This window comes from Ciconia boyciana, chromosome 7 (assembly GCF_034638445.1).
Source record: "Ciconia boyciana chromosome 7, ASM3463844v1, whole genome shotgun sequence".
NCBI classification, from domain to species: Eukaryota; Metazoa; Chordata; class Aves; order Ciconiiformes; family Ciconiidae; genus Ciconia; species Ciconia boyciana.
Genome location: NC_132940.1, coordinates 49,517,166 through 49,538,261, shown reverse-complemented (window position 1 = coordinate 49,538,261; position 21,096 = coordinate 49,517,166). Strand labels below are relative to the sequence as shown.

The window sequence follows — 21,096 nt, the reverse complement described above, 5'->3', positions numbered from 1 at the left end:
CAGTATTTATGCACATCATGAAATTTTTATTTGTCATTGTCCTAAAAGGAAATAGTCACAAAGAGGAAAGAATATACTTAAGTGTTTCTTCATCTAAAGATCCACAATCACCAAATGCTTCAAGAATATTGGTATATCGTTGTAGAACAAAATATTCTTAATCTAAATTAGCAAATATCTTTTAAGAATTAAAATACTGCTTTATAAAGAAATAGAATGATATAAGAATCCTGTATTTATAGTTTTTAATCAATTTATAAAATTCAAGTTTAATACTTGACATGTTAAAAAATTGTAAACCTAATACACTCTTCAAATATTACACTATTCTATCCAAATACTGCAATCACTGTTTTTAATGCTCAGGTCTTAAGTCTAGTCAATGGCAAATGATGTATTAATCAACTGGTACTTTCAGAGTAATAATATTTGGCCGCTTAATTACTGAAGTTGACTGTTGGAGTAAGTCAGTAATGTCAGTAAGAACTGCCTTCATTTTACAGCACTCTTCAGTAACTATTGTTATAGTCTTCTAAGATAGCAAATCTCTTATCAAACATGCAACTTGAACACTGGAAGTCAATTACTTTCAGAAGCTCCTGCATCAGCAACGTCGAGGAAAAATTTTGCCCATATACCATTCTGGCAGAGTGCCTCAAACATGGCTTTAACGGATTGTCCAAGATGAGGACGATCATTTGATCCACACCCTCCGTCACCAAAGAAGTTTCTTCTTGGTGACAAAATTATTATTTGCTTGAAGTTTAGATAATTATTTTAAAAACCTTTTAACACACATCAAACTCTGGAACCACCTACATGTGACTTGCCTGTAAACATTGCAAATTTACCATGGTGGACAGTAAAAACCTCAGCATTCATCAGCAATTTTTGTAGTAAGAAATGATACATCGTTTTCTGTAATGGTAATGATGACAATGCCATAGCATCTGATATAAGATATGGAGCATGTATAGCATATATACAAAATAGAGAAGTCAGAACAAAGAAGTACAAAGAAGCCACAACCTCTTCCATTGCTAGTAACTGCTACAATGCTGACTGTAACACAATTTCAGGATGCCCAACATATTAAATTTGGTATTATTTGCATGTTACTCTGAGTAAGATGTATTTTGTTTTTCCTCTTTCAATCCTTAAAATAATCTGCTTTCCCTAGTAAAGCAGAAAAGTCAGTATGTCTGACATGATAAACAGCAAATCCACACCTTATAACAATTGCTTCAATTAAAAATGCATCTTTATTCAGTTTGTTTTTTGTTCTGAGCATCTTGTTTCTGCCTCCTCCTTCGGAGCTGCAGCTGTAGCTGAAGTCTGTTTGTGAAGAAGAATTGTTTCCAGCCCATTTCCTGTGCAAGTTCTTTCATTTCAGGTGTAATTGTGTCACACAAGTTCTCCACAATATTTTCCCATAGCGCATTACTGTTACATATCTAGTTGTAAGAGAAAGTAGAGGCTTAAAATAATAATTTGGCTTATTCATTGCTGATTATTTTACTACACAAAATGTGCTTAGACAACACAGACGCCTTGTATGAAGGTCATTTGCAGAGCAAGCTGCCCACCTATCTTGAAAGATGCAGTATTAGTTAAAACTGAACGATGACATCAGAAGTTTTGCCCAGTGTTGCCATTGCAAGATATTGCATGTTCTTCTGTGAAAAACTTGAGAAGTTTCATTTGGTATGATATCAAAGGCCTTTCTGCCACAGTAAAAGCAGCTGTAATGCCACATACTTTCCTGTATGTAATTCATACAGCACCACTGAAATCCATGAAGCTGTGTAAGATTATGCCAAAGAACTTGTCAGGATGTAGAAATCACATCACAAATACTAATATTTTTCAAGGTAAGTAAAAGAAGCAAATTGCCTTTGGACTTCCTACAGAAATGCAATTTCAAGAAGCTTTCAGAAGCACTGTAGGGATTAAGCCTGTTTCTCAGGAGATGCTTCCCTCTTTCAGAATGACTCCATAAACAGAATCAGGTGGAAAAATTATACTATAAACAGGAAGAAAGAATTATGTAATTTGTTAGATGACAGAACCATCAAAAAAAGAATTGGGAAGATACTCTGTGTCATTGTGATTGTCTGCCCATTGTAAGTTATACCAGAGCATAGTAACATTGATTCTTCTCCCAAACGCTCCGCTTTTCTAAACGTGTAATTGCAGGGATGCAAGTGGAGCTGTACTAGATTACTGCAGTGCAAGTAGCTGGTATGTCTGTCACAAGTAGTAACAGAAATAGGAGAGCAAAAGTTCTGGAATAACTTCTGTTATGTACTGCTGATGTAGCTGGATACCTTAAACTATTTAATTCACTGACTACAGCACATCTGTATCACAGTATGTGTGATCCTATTTCTGTTGTTCTTGAATTGTGAGAGTGATCATACTGCAGGCGCACACACACTGGCATATTTTAGCAAAGGAAAAGCAGGGATTATTGGGGGAAAATTGCTGTAGAAGTCCTGAAATGAAAATACATGCATTTTTAAAGTTTAAATTTCTGCTTGCTCTCTGTCTCTAACCATTCTGCTGCTCCTATGGAAAATGGACACCATTAAGTTAAAAATAGTGGAGACTGGTTTTTAGTATCCTATATTTGTATTTCCAAATACAGTGTTCTATTAAAAAAAATAAAGAAAAAAGATGATCACTGTCATTGCTGTGGTTTTCTTTCCGTGCTAATGGCTTCTGAACTGCGTAATAACAATCAGATCTTCCCTTGCCTAAATCGGCACGAAGAGCTGCCGGGCGGGGCAGAGCTGCCGGGCGGGGCACAGCTGGCGTCCGGAGCACAGCTGGCGTCCGGGGCACAGCGGGCGTCCCGGGGGCACAGGGGGCGTCCCGGGGCACAGCTGGCGTCCCGGGGGCACAGGGGGCGTCCCGGGGGCACAGCTGGCGTCCCGGGGCAGCGCTGCCCGGCCAGCGCAGGAGAGGTGCTGCTCGCTCCTGCCTGGGGAGCTTAGCTCCCTCTGGCGAGAGGAGCTTCCTCCAGCTCGTAGAAAGCGGCATTTTTCTTTTTGCAGTTTAGTTTTGCCTATCTAAAGCCCTCGTACAAAACAAACGAATCCTATCCTGAGCTTGTGCTGGGAGACATCACAATATCGAAGTATGCTGAAAAAGTATCTGGAAAACTCATACAGTGCTCCAACGGTGCAGTGCACATTAGGACTTCTGTACATTGTTTCTTTTGAGATGGAGCTTCTCCTACAATGCTTAAAAATAGTGCCTACTGAAAACCTAAAATACTTTGAAATGCACGTTGAAAGCATCTGAATGCTCTGGAGAGTGGGATTTATGCTCAGAACTACACAGTCAGAGAAATGCCAGGCTTTGGGTAACAAGTGAAGATACCTGTTTAGTTCAGCCTATGAGGATGCATTGCACAGGATGCACGTACGGAGTTTTTCACACTCCACTTTTCAGTCCTGAGTGCAGAGACTGCTCTATTTTTCCCTATTGGAAAAACTAAATATGCTATTTTATAATTCCACAGAGAGCAGCATTCCAGCCTACACATAAATTAGTCTGGAAATGAAAATTCACAGTATTGGGGCAATTTTTTAATTCCTTAAAAATACTGCTGAAATTAAGAGAAAGAGCATGGCATTACTAGTTGTAATAGGTTATTTCATTGTGCCAAAATATTTATTATTATGCAACATAATTCTTTCTAGGATTTCCTTAAATTCCAGAATATCCAAGGCTTTGTGTTAAACTAATAAAAAGTTTACTGCCCTCCACAGTACCTCATCCTACTCTACTCACACTCTGCAAATGACAGGTGGATTCCAAATATACTAATTAATAATTTCCTGACCTCCCTTCTATCCATTCTCTTCCTGTCCTTTAGTTGTTTCTGTTCGCTTATCCTCTACCAGTTGTTTCCCAGTCATAATATCAACTGTTTTATCTCCAACTGAAATAAAGCCGAGAACTCAGCAAGCTTATCTATTTCCATCTGCCCTTCATCTTTAAATTCATGACATGCTCTATTTTGCTATCTCGCCATTTTCTCCTGTGCTTTCTTTACAGTGTCTCCTATTTCTTGTGCTCACTTGAACTCAGTCTTGCTAAAGCATCTATAATGCCTTTGTAGCCGCACCATAGGAACAGCAGTACAGCCACATCCTCTTGAACTGTCAGCCGTCTTCCACAGAACTTTCCTTGAAATCTTGGGCCATGTAGCCTCAAAAGAATAAAAATCCTGTGAGTAATCTCATCCTGATACAATTTGGAGATGTACTCTGTACCAGAGACATGTCCTGTTCTCCAAACTAAAAGGTTAATCTGTCTCTCTGAAGTCTTTCAGAGAGTATCTAGCTGTCACATCAGACTCAAGATGACTAAATCTGTTTTTATCTTCCTCCTAAGGTCTCACCACTACTTATGTTTTCAGTAACTGTACAACCCATAACTTGACAGGCTTCATTCTAGGCTCCTATGGCACCCCTGGGGATAAGAATCAAGTTATTTTTCTCTTTAATATGCTTCTCTTCCTATTTTTTTATAACCTAAAAAACCCCTTTTCTCCCCCCCTACCTGAGTTACTGCAGCAGCCTTTTCTCAGGCTCTGACGGGGTTAGAAAATGCAATTGTGAGGTATTCAGACCCACAAAAATAAGCTTCCCAGATCACAGCTCTGAACTTCTTATCTTTCCGTCCCTCCAATTACCTGACCCTGCACAGACCAGGAAGTTGGAATAGTTGACCTCTCAAAGGCCTTTCCAACACAGCCTAAGTGATCCTATGGCTTTTCTCTTTTTGCACCAACAGATTGGCCCTCATTCTCCTGGGACTTCCAGGCTATCCTTCGCTATTTGTAACCCCTCATTCAGCACTGAGAGACTACCCTTAGGGCCAATAATGGCAACTTCTGTTACTCACTCTTTAAAGTTTCAATTCAACATGTTCATACTATTTCCCATACTTGCCTGATAGTTGGAAAGAGCTTCCTAGCAAGCAAGCATAATGTCATTTCTTTCTCCTCCTGTGTTTCTTACAGTTCCTTGCTGTGAGGTCTACAAAAATCTTGAAAAAAATCTCTTCCCTCGTGCTCCTGTCTTTTGTGAAAAACTTAAAATGTAAGCTTTCTAGGAATGGCAATGATTTTTTCTTTGTTAATGAGTCTAGCATAAGGGGATCCTGGTCCATGGTTGAAGTTTCTAGACATTACAATAATACAAATCATAATGCAAAGCATAGGTTTTACATTTCAAATACTTAATCCTGGAAGTAGCGCATAACACCCAACCATCGGTTACAAGGGAATTATCTGGATCATTGTGTTTATTATATGCAACAAAAGTTTGCAGGATAAGCACAGTCACTCTAACAGCCTTTCTAAGATCTAGTTTTTATTGCACCCATTCAGTTGTTTGTATACACATGATTAATTTGTCTCAAACTTTAAGTAAGGCAGACAGATTGATGATTATATTAAATGTGAGAAGAATCAAAACCATCATGCCGCACAGCAAAGCTAACAAATTTAAAATAATTTATAAATTTTTTTTTTTTTTTTTACCATTTCAAATCTGCGTGAAACTTGAGAAAGCCTGGCAATATCTTCAAGCTCCAGAAAGGAAATGATGTACAGGAGCAATGGGACAGGAAGCTGTTCCAGGAAGTCATAGTTACCTCGGCACAGATTGAGGACATGTTCCAGAACTTTGGCACCAAACACTATAGCAATCTGAACTGCAATTAAAAAAAACAAAACAAAACAAAACTGAAAACACCAAAAAACCAAACAAACCCAAGAGACAGCAGATTTGTAAAAGCCTGAAATTTCTTCCCGATAATCCCACATTATTCCCATACATCTTAAAAAAAAAATCAGAAAAGTCAGCTCAATTTTTGTTGATGTTTTCTAGAGAAAATAACATATAATATCTTATATTGAATAGTAGTCATTTATAGTATTTCAATTCATCTTAAGAGTTGCTAGTGACATCCAGGAAGCCTGAGCAGTAAAACAAGCCTTTAGTTAAAAAACTGTACATTGTCTAGTATACAGCAAACTCTTGTCTCAGCTGAGGAACATTAAAACAGCAGCAAAGCTGAACTGAAACTTGTCCAGATCCATTTTGTCCACTTTTCCACATATATATATATATTTATTTACATAAAGAGTGTGCTGTTTACTCAGGAGAAGGTTAGTAAAACAACTGAAAAAAGTACTTCAGTTGTATGCTTTGGGGAAAATAATGATGGCGCTCACATTAAGAGTCCCTGTAGTTCCGTTTCGTATCTTAGGTAAGTACAGTTAAACCACTAAAATAAAATTGAAGACAGTTATCTTCTACAGTGACATGACATCTCTTGACTCATTCACTTTGTGATCCAGTACAACGCCAGATTCTTTTTCCATAGATTTGCTACTTAGTGACTGCATTCATACAGTTGATTATTTCTGCTTCAGTATCCAAATTGGAACTTGACCTTCTGAATTTAACACTGTTTCTTCAGATCATTTATCTATTTTATCAAACTGCTTTAATAAAAATACTAGTTCATTATCGAACAGGATCCTGAATTCAACTTGCTACACTTCTAATGAATGATCAGGGGTAAATTTTGGAGCTGCATGTTGTTTCCTAAGATCTGACAACATGTTCAGGTTTGTAAAGGACTTTTTTTTTTCTTTTCATACAGGGATAGAGGGATCAAAATTTAAATTTAAAGCAGAATTACTATTTTTTGTATTACGACATTATTCTAATGCACGCAAAGTGGGTTTTTCTGTTGTTGCTTTGGGGATTGTTTTGTTTTGTTTTGTTTTTTTTTTAACCAACTAGCGTCTATCTTCTCAACCAACTAGTGTCTATCTTCTCACGTATGTTAAAGTCATAAAAAGAGAGAGAAACAGAATCATGGAAGTTGAGACTATACTGACTATAGGCAGTAAGTGCATCCAATTTTGATGCAGAGTTTTCCTTCCAAAATATTTTGTAAGATTAGTTACAAAACTCAAGCTTATGTGAATACATTTGAAAGAGCTTTCCAAATTACAAGACTTCACTGTTAAGGTGTTAAGACTTTTTTCTTCTCTTTTTGTTCCAAATATTCCTAAGGTAATTATGTAGAAGGAAGCTATCACCTTATGTTCCTTCATGTCTTTGGGTAGATGGCCCAATACTGTTCAAGCTTTCCTTTCTGTTGCTATATCATACTGCAAGCACAGTTTGCTGCTGGTTCTTATTTGCTTTTTTGCTTGCCAAGCATTGCAGTTCTATATAGTGGGTAATTTTCCTCAAATTCTTTATGCAAGTACAAAAATTATGTACACAGTCAACTAAAAATTGTCTGGCTGATATAATTCAAGCTGATGCGTAAGAATGATCCAAATCTTCGCACACTAGGAATGACAATGATACTGTTTGTAGTGTGCATCTATTTCATGTTGAATGATTAAACAGGCTACCACATGAATATTTGCTGCTCCTTGAGTTTTTCTTGAAAATTATTTATTTCTAGAAATAATAATATGACCTGGTTTGGCTATTTTAAAATATATTTAGCTGTATTTATCTTGCTTTATAAATGTATCTGCAGCTAATGATGAACTAACTGTGAAAGTATATTGAACTTCAGGTTTTCTGTGAAATTGTCATCCTATGAGTGCTGGATACTACTTGATGACTTCTACTATTTGTTCACTCATCCAAAAATGTAAATAGACCTCTCTTCTCTTGCCCTACACTATCACAATTAATTTTCCATCTTTGCAAAACCATAATGAAAACCTAGCCATATGCAAAATCTTGTTCTTCCCTCTTGGCTCTATCAAGATTATGAAAAGAAACTAATGATACCTTAACTTCACTGTCCAAAAATAAAATAAAACATTTCAAAACACACACAGATGTTTACAGCTGTATGGTAGTTAATATAAATTTACTAAAATGTTAATGTTTATTATAAAATGTTTACTTCTTCAGTTTTCTATTGGATGCTTGAAATGCCTGTATGGAATATCAATAAAATGTTTCATTTGCAGGGGGACTATTCTTCCTATACCCATTAGAAATAATTTAAGCACCTTTTTTTTTTTAAACAAATTTTCTCTAAAAATCTCCAACCATGTGAAAACAGATAAAATCTTAGTAATGAGAACTGGGAGATAACAACAGGAAATACTCATACTTAACAACAGATAAACATTTTGCTGGTAGGGGTGTACCAAGTATTTAGCAGCAAACCATGGGTCTGGTGAGGAGTCTTTTATTTGAACCTTCATTTGGCAAAAAGTTCAATAAGGATAACTAGAATATTATTCCAGTATATATATTTGTGGAGAATTATGGGGGAAAAAAAAAAATCTGTGAATACTTAGAACAGCAGCAAAGCTCCTCTTAGCAGGAGGGGAGAAGGAGGTGTAAAAACATCTGATTGTGTGGAACAGCAAGAGCTATGGACAGAAATAATATCAATATAACAATACAACTTCTCACAAACATAGTAATTTATATTTGTAATACTTCTATTTATGTTAGCGTTTTTCTGAAAACAAAACACTTTTATTTTATATTAAAGTTTTACTAAAAACCAGGGGGATTTTAAGTGTATGATTTTAAAGATAATTTTAGAAGGAGGAAGAAATGACTAAACATTAGGAAAGAATGGCAAATGTGGCTTTCAATACTTCCTATGGGATAAGAAACCTCTGAACCACCAATAACACTTTTCAAAAAAAAGCAGGCAGATCTTATTTGTAACCTACTGAAAACACACAGGATAACAGCAGAAAACTGCATGTCAACAATGATTTAACTATTTGAATCATTGTACCCAGGTAATGTAAACCAGATGTTTTATTGTGACATTATATTAGTATCAAATGCCACAGGAAAATCTTACAGTATAAGCAATGAGGAAAAAAAACAAGCTAGAATCCTCACCAATATATATTCACATATCAACTCTACTTTTATGAGGTAAATAAAAAAATAAATTAAAATTAAATTTTGAAAATAAAACCACTAAAAACCTATTGCTAAAATTCAGCTATAAATTCTATGTAATTCTTGGCAAAAAAAAGTATAGAAAACTACTTCTTTGAAAGCTCAAGTTTATAAAAATTGATAATCAATTTTCATAGAATCATAGAAATCAATCACCACATTTAGAAATCAATCACCACATTTTAATTTGACAAAATCATTTAATTTTGTCAAATTAAAATGTGCAACTCTTTGCCTCAACTAATGGAGTGATTATAAACACCTACTGCAAAAAAGCATAGCATATTTAAAGACTCCCTGAGCACTAGCCAAATTCATCAACAGGCAGTCCATTTTCTATTGGTTCATGATACATTCATTCCCCTTCTAGTCAAAACAAGTAGTAATAACTGGAATTAATGATTTGGTTTGTTACAGACTGAGTGCTGATTGAAACTTTTTCCATGGTTTGTGCATATATCCAGTCACTTGGGCTCAGAATGTGCAGTCTTTCCATCAATGGAGCACTAATAGCAGTCACTTGCAGTCTCCCTACCCAACTGCCTAAGGAAGTGTTATTATTTCAATCAAATTCACTTGAAGGTGGTCAGTTGCAAAAGTTATAATGGGGATCAGAAACACAAACTTAAGCATAGAAATGCAGACCACATTAACTCACCAGGGCTAAAAATATCTTGATTGTACTGTAGGAAGTGTTAGATTTTAATAAGCAAAGCACAGGAAACGTGTTGGTCTTATTTCAGACCCTAGATGAAGATACACTCAAGTTTACTCTTGAAAACAGGTATATTCTCTTGAGGAAAGTTTTACCCTCTCCCCTGCCACCTGACATTCATATACTTCTTGGGAAAGCAGACCTCCTCTGCCTAGGTGTAAATGGGATGATGTCTACCAAAGCTGTTGATGAGGAAAACAGGACTTCATTTGGAAATGACATCTTTCAAGTTAATCATAAAAACAGGATAAATATGAAGTCACATCTGTAACATTTTTTTGTGTCTGTACGTAATCAGAATACGAGCAGCTTATTTAAAAAAAAAAAAAATCTCACTAATGCAAGGTGTTTGGGTGCTACCTAGTGCTACCTAGTGTTTGGGTGCTACCTTGGGCTACAAAAGCCTCAGATCTCAATCCAGTCCCTGAAGGTGCAGTTATGAAGTTCTCCATTTTCAGACCAGGTCATAGCTCCGACTTCAGCTATTCACTGCAGTTGCTGAATTAATGTGTAAGAATATGCAGAGCAATAACTACTTGGAACACATAGTCCCATGGAATTTTGGGGAAAAGGATAATTATTCAGATGTTCTCAGTGGCCAGTCTATCAGGAACAGTTTGGAAAACAGCTCTATAAATCTACATTTTGAGGTTTATTTAGCGGTGTCCCCACTGCCTTTCTTTTTCTGGCTGTATGCTCCTAAAGTCATGTTGCACTTGTATAATCCCAAGTACCTGTTGCACTTGATGTTACTTAAGTTAAATCAGATTGGGAATCCAGGTGGCTCATGACATGGCCATAAAAACAAATGTGCTGGCACAGAGCATTATAAGGACTGAGTTATTAGCAAGAAAAATATTGCTTTCTGGCCTATTATTGTGGCTAATACCTCTGTCACTGTCTTATAATGAAACTATCAATGTTGCTGGGATTTATCCTATATTTGCATTTACTGTAATGTCTTTTTGTTTTTCCAGTATTCATACATTAATTTGTATTAATAAATTAATACAAAAAAGCCTGTTAGCCAAAACAATCACATCTTTCATGAAAGTTATTACAGATCAATATTGCTAGATTATTCCATTATATGCCGCAGCAAATTTGTAATTATTACTATCATCTTACTATGAAGAGATGAATCATCCAAAAAATCCTCCTGGGATTCTTTAATTTCTCCAGGTCTTGATTCACGAAATTCATTCCTAAGTGAGATTTTCCACCACCTGAAAATTACCTACAATTGTGGAAGAAGAAAAATTTAAAAGGAAAAAGAAATTAATATCAAGTACCATGAGGTAAATACATTGCTAAGATTCAGGACTCCGGTTATGTAAATATTACTGCATTCCCAAAACCAAGTTATCATAAGAGATCAGACCAGTTACATTACCAGCGGCCCTATAACATGCTTCAAAGGACAATAAGCATCCCGTAATGCACCTAGACAAGTGTGAAATGTTTTTACATACAAATAAAATATTCCCAACCCCTGCATGCAAATTGTTCCTAGAAATTAAAACATGTGTAATGACATCTCAACTTGCAAAACTATAAACATTGTCTTTTTGGTTTTCATTTAGTCGCAGAAACACAATTCATCAGGCATTAAATTATGTGGTTAAGCAGAAATACCCATTCAACTGCTCAGGCATTCAAAAGTGGCAGTATTAGAGGGTAAACTGTCATTTTAACGTTTTGTTAAAATCAAAACTAATAGGACAGTTCAAAACTCAGCACTTAGACTGTCTGAAAACTCGGGAAAAAGCTCTCCAGAAGAACACATTCAACTCACATTTTCAGAGTCAGAAAAAGAAAGCCTGCATTACAAAGCATGCAACTGAGACAAAAGATTAATATGAATAGTAAATTATATAGCTATGAAATGATGGAGAACAAGTAGCCCTGACTATCAGTAATTTTCCCAGAGTTCTCCGAAAACTTTACACATGTGCTGTGAGCAGTGTGTCAGCTTATTATAATGACTTTTGTTGTATAACAAACATTATAATGTTTTGTTGCTGTCACAGCTGGGTCTACCAGGAGAGGAAAATTGTAATCACGTCTTCCTTCACACAAGTTGTTAGCAAAGATCACACTCCAAGCCAAAAGTAGGATTCAGTTGCTGTTGTAGGCAAGGTTAAACAAAAAAAGTCTTGTAAACTTGCTATTATTAATCTGTTTTATTTCCTTCCATTTCATTGAGAAAAGTGAGGATTTTACATTGTTATATGTATAAGTGGATTCCTGATACACTGAGCAATAAAACTGACAAATGAGAATATTAGTGAGGTGTACATTTATAAACACACACGTGTATATAAAAAATACACTCCATAGAGCCTTATTTTTTCTACTGGCATGTAGAAAAGGAAAATGAAAAGCAAGCCTTGAGTTAACTGTCAATAAGCCACAGAAGAGTACTCACAAATACTGACTGAAGAACAGAGAGTTAAATTTACTTTTACAAATCTTAGATCTGACAACAGTGGTTTACATCTCTCAACATGAAATTTAACTTTAGATCTCTCTGGTATTTCAGTGTCAAAATGTAGATTTTTAAAGTTGAAAATAATTAAGTATTTATAGCTCCCAATGAGTTGCATTCACATTCATCGTTATTTTTCAAATTAAGGCTCAGATTCCAGACAATCTGCCAAGGCAGGCCCACACCAATAATTTCTGTATTTTTCAAGTCTTGCTTGTATCCTGTTGATATCTCATATACAGTAACAGTAAATAAGTTTGAATAAAGGCTTAACATCTACATTTGAATGTCAAATATAGACAGCTAAAATGTATCATTTTGATGTTTATTGTGGCTAATATATCATTACAGGGAGTAATCAGAATTACTAAATCACATTTCTGATAGCATACATACAAAATAGCTTCGATCAGCTCTCAGGCATATCTGCAATACTCTGTAAAATAACCCTTATTATGTGAATAAAAGAAAAAACATCCCACTCAGTTGCATAGTTCATCCTATTTTACAACGACAGCCACAATCCTTATTCCTTTGCAGTGAAACAGTCGCCTCCTTTGAAGGGAAAAAACCCCATTCATCCAATCTGCATTCCAGAATTTAATATATGAAAAATAAATTACACCACTGAAAGATTTTATAATAGCAGAGTTAACATTTCTGTCATGTACATGCACAGTACAGACCACCACGTTGCTAAAATAACACCACTTAATATACTAGTGGTAATTTGAGGATTCAATGCAAAAGAGATTATAAACCACTTGCATTCTGTTTCAGTGACGATCTTACTACCTGGGAAGGCTTTAGAACTAGTATGTTTGTAGCCCAATGCAGGGATAATAGGACAGTGAATGCTGTACTGTACTGTACTTCCAAAAGCTCTTTTTATCTCCAGCAATGTAGGGAGAATCAGCATGTAAGGCTACCTTCATTCTTATTTGTGGAAAACATGAGGTGAGAATAAGGTCAGAATAAAACTGATATGCAAATGGAGAAAGAGGAGACATCTTTCTTCATGTTTCTCAGCTTGCATACCCTTCAAAATGGTATGCAAGAATACAGTATATTATAGGGAAAAAAACATTGTTAAAGGAGAAAGAAACCTGGTTAATATGCTTTCTCTCATCCTCTTCATGTTACTGTTGGAAGTGACATTTCTTAAAAAAACAACAAAAAACCCCACTTCTCCACATGGAAATGCCAAGCGTAACTGAAAAAGAAAATAGCCACCTGCCCCCAAAACCACTTACCAAAAATTATTAATGATGACTGTTGCTTTTCAACTTTTGAACTTTAATACCTAGCAACATTCTTCAGATTAATCTTCTGTATAACCGTATAGATTTAACTATATACAAATTCAGAAGTTTAATTCTTAAAAAAGCAGAACTATGCTGCACAACAGATTACAACATATTGTGACCTGTTATAAAATACATTAATAAATACTTTTCAGTCTGGGATATACAGTACAATAAAATTAAGTGTATACAGATAGCAGATGCTTGCCCAAATTCTGCACTGGTGTAAGCAAGATGAACTTTTCACAGTAAGTTTTCCATATATTTTTTTGTTTAGTATTTTGTGGGTATGAGTGTATTTATCTATAATATAAGTTTATGTATACAGAGGTGGGTGTACAAGAACATATTTAATCCAAACACTAGAGTGTGCATATGTGTGTATAGACTCTTGAATAAGATTTTATCTTTATACAATCCAACCAACCCTAAAATGGAACGCTAAGTCAATACTCTACAAATGAAATACCTCTGTCCTATTTTTAAAGCAATTAAAGTAGATGTTTTAACATGGTTATAAAAATTTACTTTCTTGTAGTATTGTTATACAATTATAAATTCCAAAGCATTTTAATACTGAAACATGCCAAAACTTCAAAAAATTACAGAAATACATATTTCAATAATCTCTCCTCTTCTTAATTGTTATACTAGGAAGCACACTGCAACAGAACTATTGGCCAGAATGGGAAGATCAGGCCAACACACAGAGGCACAGGAAAAGCAAAATATTCAAGTAATCATATTAAATGCCACTGTGTATTTTCTAAACATTATTCTTTGATTTACAGTGGAACAAACTGTCAATAGTACTATTCCATTTTAAAACTTCCTTATGTACAAATAGACAGGACAAACTACAGTTACCTTGGTAATTTGTTAGCACATGGTTATTTCAAAGAAAAGTATTGCATAGATTTTGTAATACCTATACTTTTTGCATAGATTAAAAAATGCAGAATGGAAAGTATTATAAGTGCATTCTGGTTACCATGGACACATTTCATTCTCGACATTATTTGGAGGTGCAAGTGTTAAAGCAATTCACTACCACATTGCTTACTCCATTGGCATTTCTTCACGAAAAAAGAAAGAAGAGGAAAGGATGAGCAGAACCAAACCTAAACAGCAGCAACCAGCTGAGGCTTTGGATAGAAAGTCATAGCAATTTTTTAAACAAGTAAAACAACTAAAATATTTAAGTGAAAATTAGCAACAAATAAATTATTTAGGAAGTATCTGTTGTCAAAATTAATCTGGACTGTAGACTACCAGAAGCATAGTACTATTTACATTGTATGAAGAAAATAATATTTGAAGTTTGTCATATGGTGAGCCATCTTTTAAGGATGCTGGGCTCAACCTTTCCTTAATTTAATCTGTTTCGGAAGTTATAGAACTAGAGACAAGTCTCACATGACAGACTCATACTGTATAATGAGAAACCTCTGGGGGAAGCTGAAGAAAGACTGTGTGGTAAAGCCCTGTTATAAAGGCACATATGAGAAACTGTTTCCTTCTCCAATATACATTTTTAGCATTTCAAACTCCTCCAGACTCAGCTTTCTGCTTTGCTTAAAACTAGTAACTCAAAATATAATTTCTCAGATTACAGGTTATTTGAAGATTATTTTTCCCTATTTTTCCCTTAAGTTGTTCTACTTTAAATAGTTAAACATTCATTGGAGGAGGAAGGTGACTCCAGAATCTAGAAAATAGTGCTTGCTGAGATTTAGGAGATCTAGATTCAAATATTTTCCTCTGTCCCAGGTGAATGGCCTAAATCCCCAGTCTTTCTTTTTGGCCTTGGATTTGTCAATGCAGTCCAAGCTCTCATTCCCCGGTGCAGTGAAGGAGCCATTGTGTCTTCTACTGAAAAAAGCAGACATATTCTCAGTTAGTCTTAGTGACTTTACCTCTACTGAATCCCTTCTCCCAGGCTGTTTTATCCCATATGCTATTACTTTTCCACAGATTTAAAAAAAAAAAAATAAAAAATTTCTCTGCTTTTGGCTGGGTTTTGTGGATTGGAGAAGACTATAAAAATGTATGTTGCCTTACTATTTGATTTCAGAATTAGAGTATTCAAATGCTTCTGTCCCTCATTTTATCTCATTTTCTCTTGCAGAATATTGTTGCATTTTTGCTACAATTTCAAATAAATTATTTTTTTTAAAGCATTCCATTTTCATGCACTTCAGTATAGAAATCACCCATTTCACCTTCACATAAATCTTTACAAAATAAAAGTGGAATATCAGCATTACTGAAACATCTTCAGGGAGATAACTGTAAGATAGATGTTTCTAAGCTATGACTGTATACCTAAATATCTTTCAGTTAATTGATCGCTTGAAGCCAGTATCAGCTAATCTGTTGCCTAAGAGTTTGTAAACCTAAGCTCAATTTCCAAGCCATGAAGAAGTCAAACACCTTCACTAGATAGAGAATTTTTTTTAAATTCTGAAATGAATTAGCACAGTGAAAACTACCAGCTTACCTGCTTCCTTCATCTTTCCAGTCCCTGTTAGTGTAGATGCAATTTTACTTACGAAAAAGTACTCCTCCTGTCATAGCTTTTTCTACTCTTATTCTAACATAGCCACATCTAATTGAGAAGCTGATACGATAGTACTGTAAAGTTTTTCATGCAGTTGCAGCTACATCGACACTACAGCTTTACATAAGTAATAAAGGAAAATTTGAAGGGGACAATAGAAATCTTTAGGCTTAGACAAAGCTATGCTCATTTTGCAAGTGAATGAAACTTAGGCTTCTAGGTCCCTTTAAAAAATGCAAGATAAGTGCCTTAAAATTTTACTCACTTTTCATCAAGAAGCAGCAACCATGTATTATATCTAAACTATGGAACCAAGTAGCACCAACAATGCTCAGGTATTTGCAAAAGAACTAAAATAAAATCTTAAATAGCTTTATAAAGAGCTAGAGTGAGGCTATCCTTATGCATTGACACTGATGCAGTAAAGCAAATGCTATTTTGATCCCTGTGGGATAAGCTGTTGAAGAATGGTAACACACATGGGCAACTGTGTCATGTAAGGCTACTAATGGCATAGTGTGATTAACTTAAAAGCAAGAATGCAGATCTTGTGGAACTCAAGAATCTGTTAAGTCTCCTTTTTTCCTCCTGCCTCCAAAACCAGTTAGATTCTTGGCAATGAAAAGATATCCTTTGTTTAAATAAATATTCCCACTGTGCCTTTGTACAGCATAACAAGCAACACACAGGTATCTCACAAGATATTGTGAAACAGTTAAAGAAATTGATAGTTACAGAGATGACATTTAACAAATACTACCAAATATTCATACCATGATCTTGGCACAGTTACATAGCAACTTTTTTTTCTAATAATTTTCTCACTGTCTCTACATAAAAGAAAATGGCAGTCACTCTCACATTTAAGTTAGTTAATGATGGCTACACAAAAATCTTGCAAAAATTAAGAAGCTCTTTATATCCATTGCTTGCAGTAAGTTTCTATTGTGGCAGGATCTAAGCCCTGCAATCAGAGAGGCATCTTTTGCCGGTTTCATGAAATTCCATAAGCATCTCAATCTGTGAACACTGAGGTTTCTCTTTTGTGGCCTAGTACTTGATTTTTCAGAGCCTTGCTATCGTGTTGTATGCAGCTTTTTGGCAAGTATGATCACCTGAGAACACTTACCTGAAAATCCAAACTTTTGCCCAACCATGCTTCTATAATATGTATGGATATAAGGTAAATGCTCAGCTGGCTATTTCAGTCATTTGTAAATATAAAAATATGGAGAAGAGCCAGCAGAGGATGAGGATGGATGGCCTACTGCACACCATCATTACCTCACAGTGTTTAGCTTGACATAGAGTGTAAAAAGAAGAATTCACACGGAATTCACCATCCATGAGGAAAAAGTTATTTCCAGCTTCCTTATTCCATGTGAGAGTGAGATTTAAAAAACAAAACCCAAACAAAATTCTTAATATCTGTTTTTAAGTCTGCCTTATTTTGGAGATTTGGGGTTGCTGTAATAAACATCAGAACTGAAAAGCAGTTGTAATCACTCGTTGCTACTGAAGATGGATATCTTCCATCTTTATCTTCCAAGCAACAACAGAAAAACAGCTTAATTTTATAATTGGGCTTTCAGATAATAAACACAAATAACTTAACAGAAACCAAAATGCTCCAAAACTACTGCTAAAATATTTATCTAAACATTTTAGATAAAGTGAAAAATGCTGTTTGGACTAAACTATTAGCTCCACATCATCCACCTTCACCAGTACTATCCTGTAAGTGATTAACGCTCTTATCTGATTAAATAGTTTGTTCATTTACCAATGAAAAACAGAATAATAGAAGACTCCTTATAACACACTGTGGCTTTAGATCCATCTCCTTAACCTAATCATTCTGCTCTTACAGAGTTTAAAAAATGAATTGTTTTAATTGACATACTGGTGAGTCTTCTAAGATGTTCAGAGAGAAAACAATACTGTATGAGGCAGGTAGAAGGACACTATTAAGAAGACTTCAGCAATTAAAGCAAGTCTCCACTGTGCTAGGCTAGTGAGTAGGCAAGCTTTTATTCCTGCTATACAGTCACTTCTTAAATATTCTTTTACTTTCTGACTGGCTACTCCGGGACAATGTCCCACCTGTCCTCTGACTAATTAAGCAGTATCAGTACTGTTACTTGTATATATTTGTGCCTCCTGCCATTTATAACAGGTTTCTATTAAAAAACCCCCCAGCACTTTAAAGTTTTAGATAGTAATCAAGAAACACAAATGTACATAAATATGGATGTTAATATTTGCATAAGAAAAGTAGTTCTTGTAAGTTAGCAGCAATTTAAAGAGAAGACTGGTTTATCTTTATTAAATGACCATCTTCACAGTTCACCATTATTTCTTCTTCTTGATACACTGAAATTCAAACGTAATAAAACTCTTCAGTTTATTGAAGTATATAGAATACATTTGTGTTAAAATTAGAACATTTATAATGCACTTAAAACTTAAGACCTACTGAAATTACTTTGAGAGTAAATCTCAAGGCAGTGAGGAATAGTCACATAATGCTGTTAAGGTACAACACACGTACAAACTGCAGACCTGCATGTTTCTTTGGAAAGATCTAGAAAGTAATAATGCCTCTCTAGCCTTTATAGCTTGCAGAATGTAACAAACCAACTGTGCTACTTTCATTGCAACTGTTTTATTTTCAAACATCCAGTGGCCTTAATTACAAACTCCACAAACTATTTCAGAACTATGACAATTTATAGCACATTTTCTACAGTCTTGGAGAAAGATGGTTTCAGGAAGCGTTGTGTGATTTGAAGTTTTTAATCATACAGAGAGATGAAAGTACAGAAGAAAACAGAGTTGATTGTTATGATTGCTTTGACCTTTTTTAAAATTTTTTAATTTTTTTAAAATACAACTTTCATTTTTCTGCTTGATTTTGAACATTTGCAATTAAAGCTGTTACTTTGCTATGATTGGCCAAAGGAGATTATTTTGAGAGTCTTGATTTGGTTAATATGTAAGAATGTGAATAGTATTCACTAGCAAATGCAGCATGGCAGAATGGTTTCAAGGGGGTGTGTGTGTGGGAAATAATACTTGTATACCTCAAAATTGCTGGCAGGTTTTGACCTGGTCCATTGGATAAGAAAGTAAAATAGACTATCAACAGGTTGCAGTTAATGAAGCTTTCATTTATTTAGGGTTCCCAGAAGTCTTTGAAGGAAAACTTTCTAGAACTAAGAACAAAAAATTAACCACATCTGGTTGCAACAGTGCAAGAGTTCGCCAAACTGAAATTAAACTAAACACATACACTGATGCCATTCCACATTTCAGGCATGCACAATATGAAACCAAATAGGTACTAGTTGCTGCCCATTATGTCTGTGAAATTGGATACTTTTTGCTCTTCTTCTGGCAAATTATTACCTTTTTCTCAAATTTAAAGTAGGGCTTACAACACCCATGCTTTATTTGGCAATTCCTACAAAATTCTATGTTTGCATTTGCTATAGTACAGGAAGTTATACAAATTACTATTTTGTCTACACTGATAGGATCACATCTGTACAGGATAGTAGTTTCCTTCTCATGTGTAGTCATGAGAAAACAAACAAACAAACAAATCATGTGTCTCTGGCATTTTTTAGACATACTCAATTTTTCAATCTTTTTAATGGGATTTCCAGTTCAGATATACCAAAGAGTCTGAAGTGCAAAACCTAACATTCTGTGCTAAGGAAACTGTTCTACAAGAAAAAAAAAAAGTTCTCTAAGACCATCAGGTTGAAATTTTGGACAGTAGTGTGTACTTGAAAGTTTGTACAGATTCTTCTCCAGATCACAATAGTCATCATGCAAGCCCACATACTTCCCTCCCCTACATCTGCTTTGGTTTTGGAGAAAAAAAAATTACTATTAACAGCAAGAAAAGGTAAAACAATTTAGTTAGCAAACAAAAATAAAACAGTGACTGCAGTAGAGTACAACTGTAAAGACCATGGCATATGGAAAGGAAGATGACTTCCTGGTGTCAATGCAAACCGTTTTGTGAGTTGCTATTAACAAAGACTTCAAGAGCATGGAGAAGAGGAGAAAAGAAATGTCACAATTCCAAAATTTCATATGTAGCAACTTCAAAGCTATTCCTTTTTCCCCCACTTCACTCATACTCAGAAACATCAACGCACTTCAGCTAAGGGTTTAGCTCTGCGTGCATGTGTGTGTGATTACCAAAGGCTTCCACTTAAAGTATCTGAAAAACTTTTTAATAAAATACAGGAGGAAGATGGAATAAAAAGCTTGGAAAAAATAATTGTCTTTTCCTTTGGGGAATGCAGTAGTTATGGTTGAGCAAGAAATCTGCTGCCTTGACATGGTCTCTTCCCTTCCTCTCAGTTACATACCTGGTTTATTCTTATATTAGTATCTTTCCTCATTGGTTTTCCCAAAGCTTGCAGGGGAAAAAAATTACAAATAACAAGGCAAGAAAATAAGCAAAAAAAAAAAAAAAAAAGCTAAAGATCTTTATCACAGATGCTTACAGCACAGGTGCTTTGGAGGCTAACTGCTACCTTTATACAGACTTGTGCACACAGATCAGAGGAAACAATACAAGAGCAGAAGAGTGAGAGACAATGCAGAAGGGAGGGAGGTATGTGCTGAGGGGAAAGCAACCCTATCAGAGGGAATAAAAAATTACTCTTGAGGATCAGAGTCTTCAATTATGAGCATGATACTTGCCATTTATTAATGTGATTAAAGAAGCAGACCTAGATAAGACCGCCACAAAGAGATTATTCCACTATTTAACAGAACAAAGGATGCTAGCTAAGTGCAAGACATAACATTCCTTTCTAGATGGGGAAGACACTGACAGGTTTCATTTGAAACCATTTCTTTTAGTTTCATCCCCCTTACTTCAGTTTCAAGGTCTCCTTGTTACAATTTCAGGTCTAGTCTATACTTTAAATGTCTTCTCCTCTTTTTTTTTTTTCTTTTTTTCTTCATTAGAGTAAAAAAACCCAACAGAACAGTCAGACTCCCTGCTATGT

The 21,096-nt window shown here is 35.2% G+C and overlaps 1 protein-coding gene across 1 annotated transcript in view; it reads right to left on the bottom strand.

Annotated features, from left to right (window-relative positions):
* Window positions 1-312: 312 nt before the first annotated feature.
* FBXO36 (F-box protein 36) overlaps window positions 313-21,096 on the bottom strand; it is a 30,871-nt gene continuing 10,087 nt past the window's right edge. The window contains exons 2-4 of the mRNA XM_072866338.1: window positions 10,840-10,948; window positions 5,558-5,730; window positions 313-1,454 (exon numbers count right to left, since the gene is read on the bottom strand). Coding sequence (XP_072722439.1) covers window positions 1,263-1,454; window positions 5,558-5,730; window positions 10,840-10,948 — 474 coding nt within the window. The 3' untranslated portion in view covers window positions 313-1,262. The remainder of the gene's footprint in view (window positions 1,455-5,557; window positions 5,731-10,839; window positions 10,949-21,096) is intronic.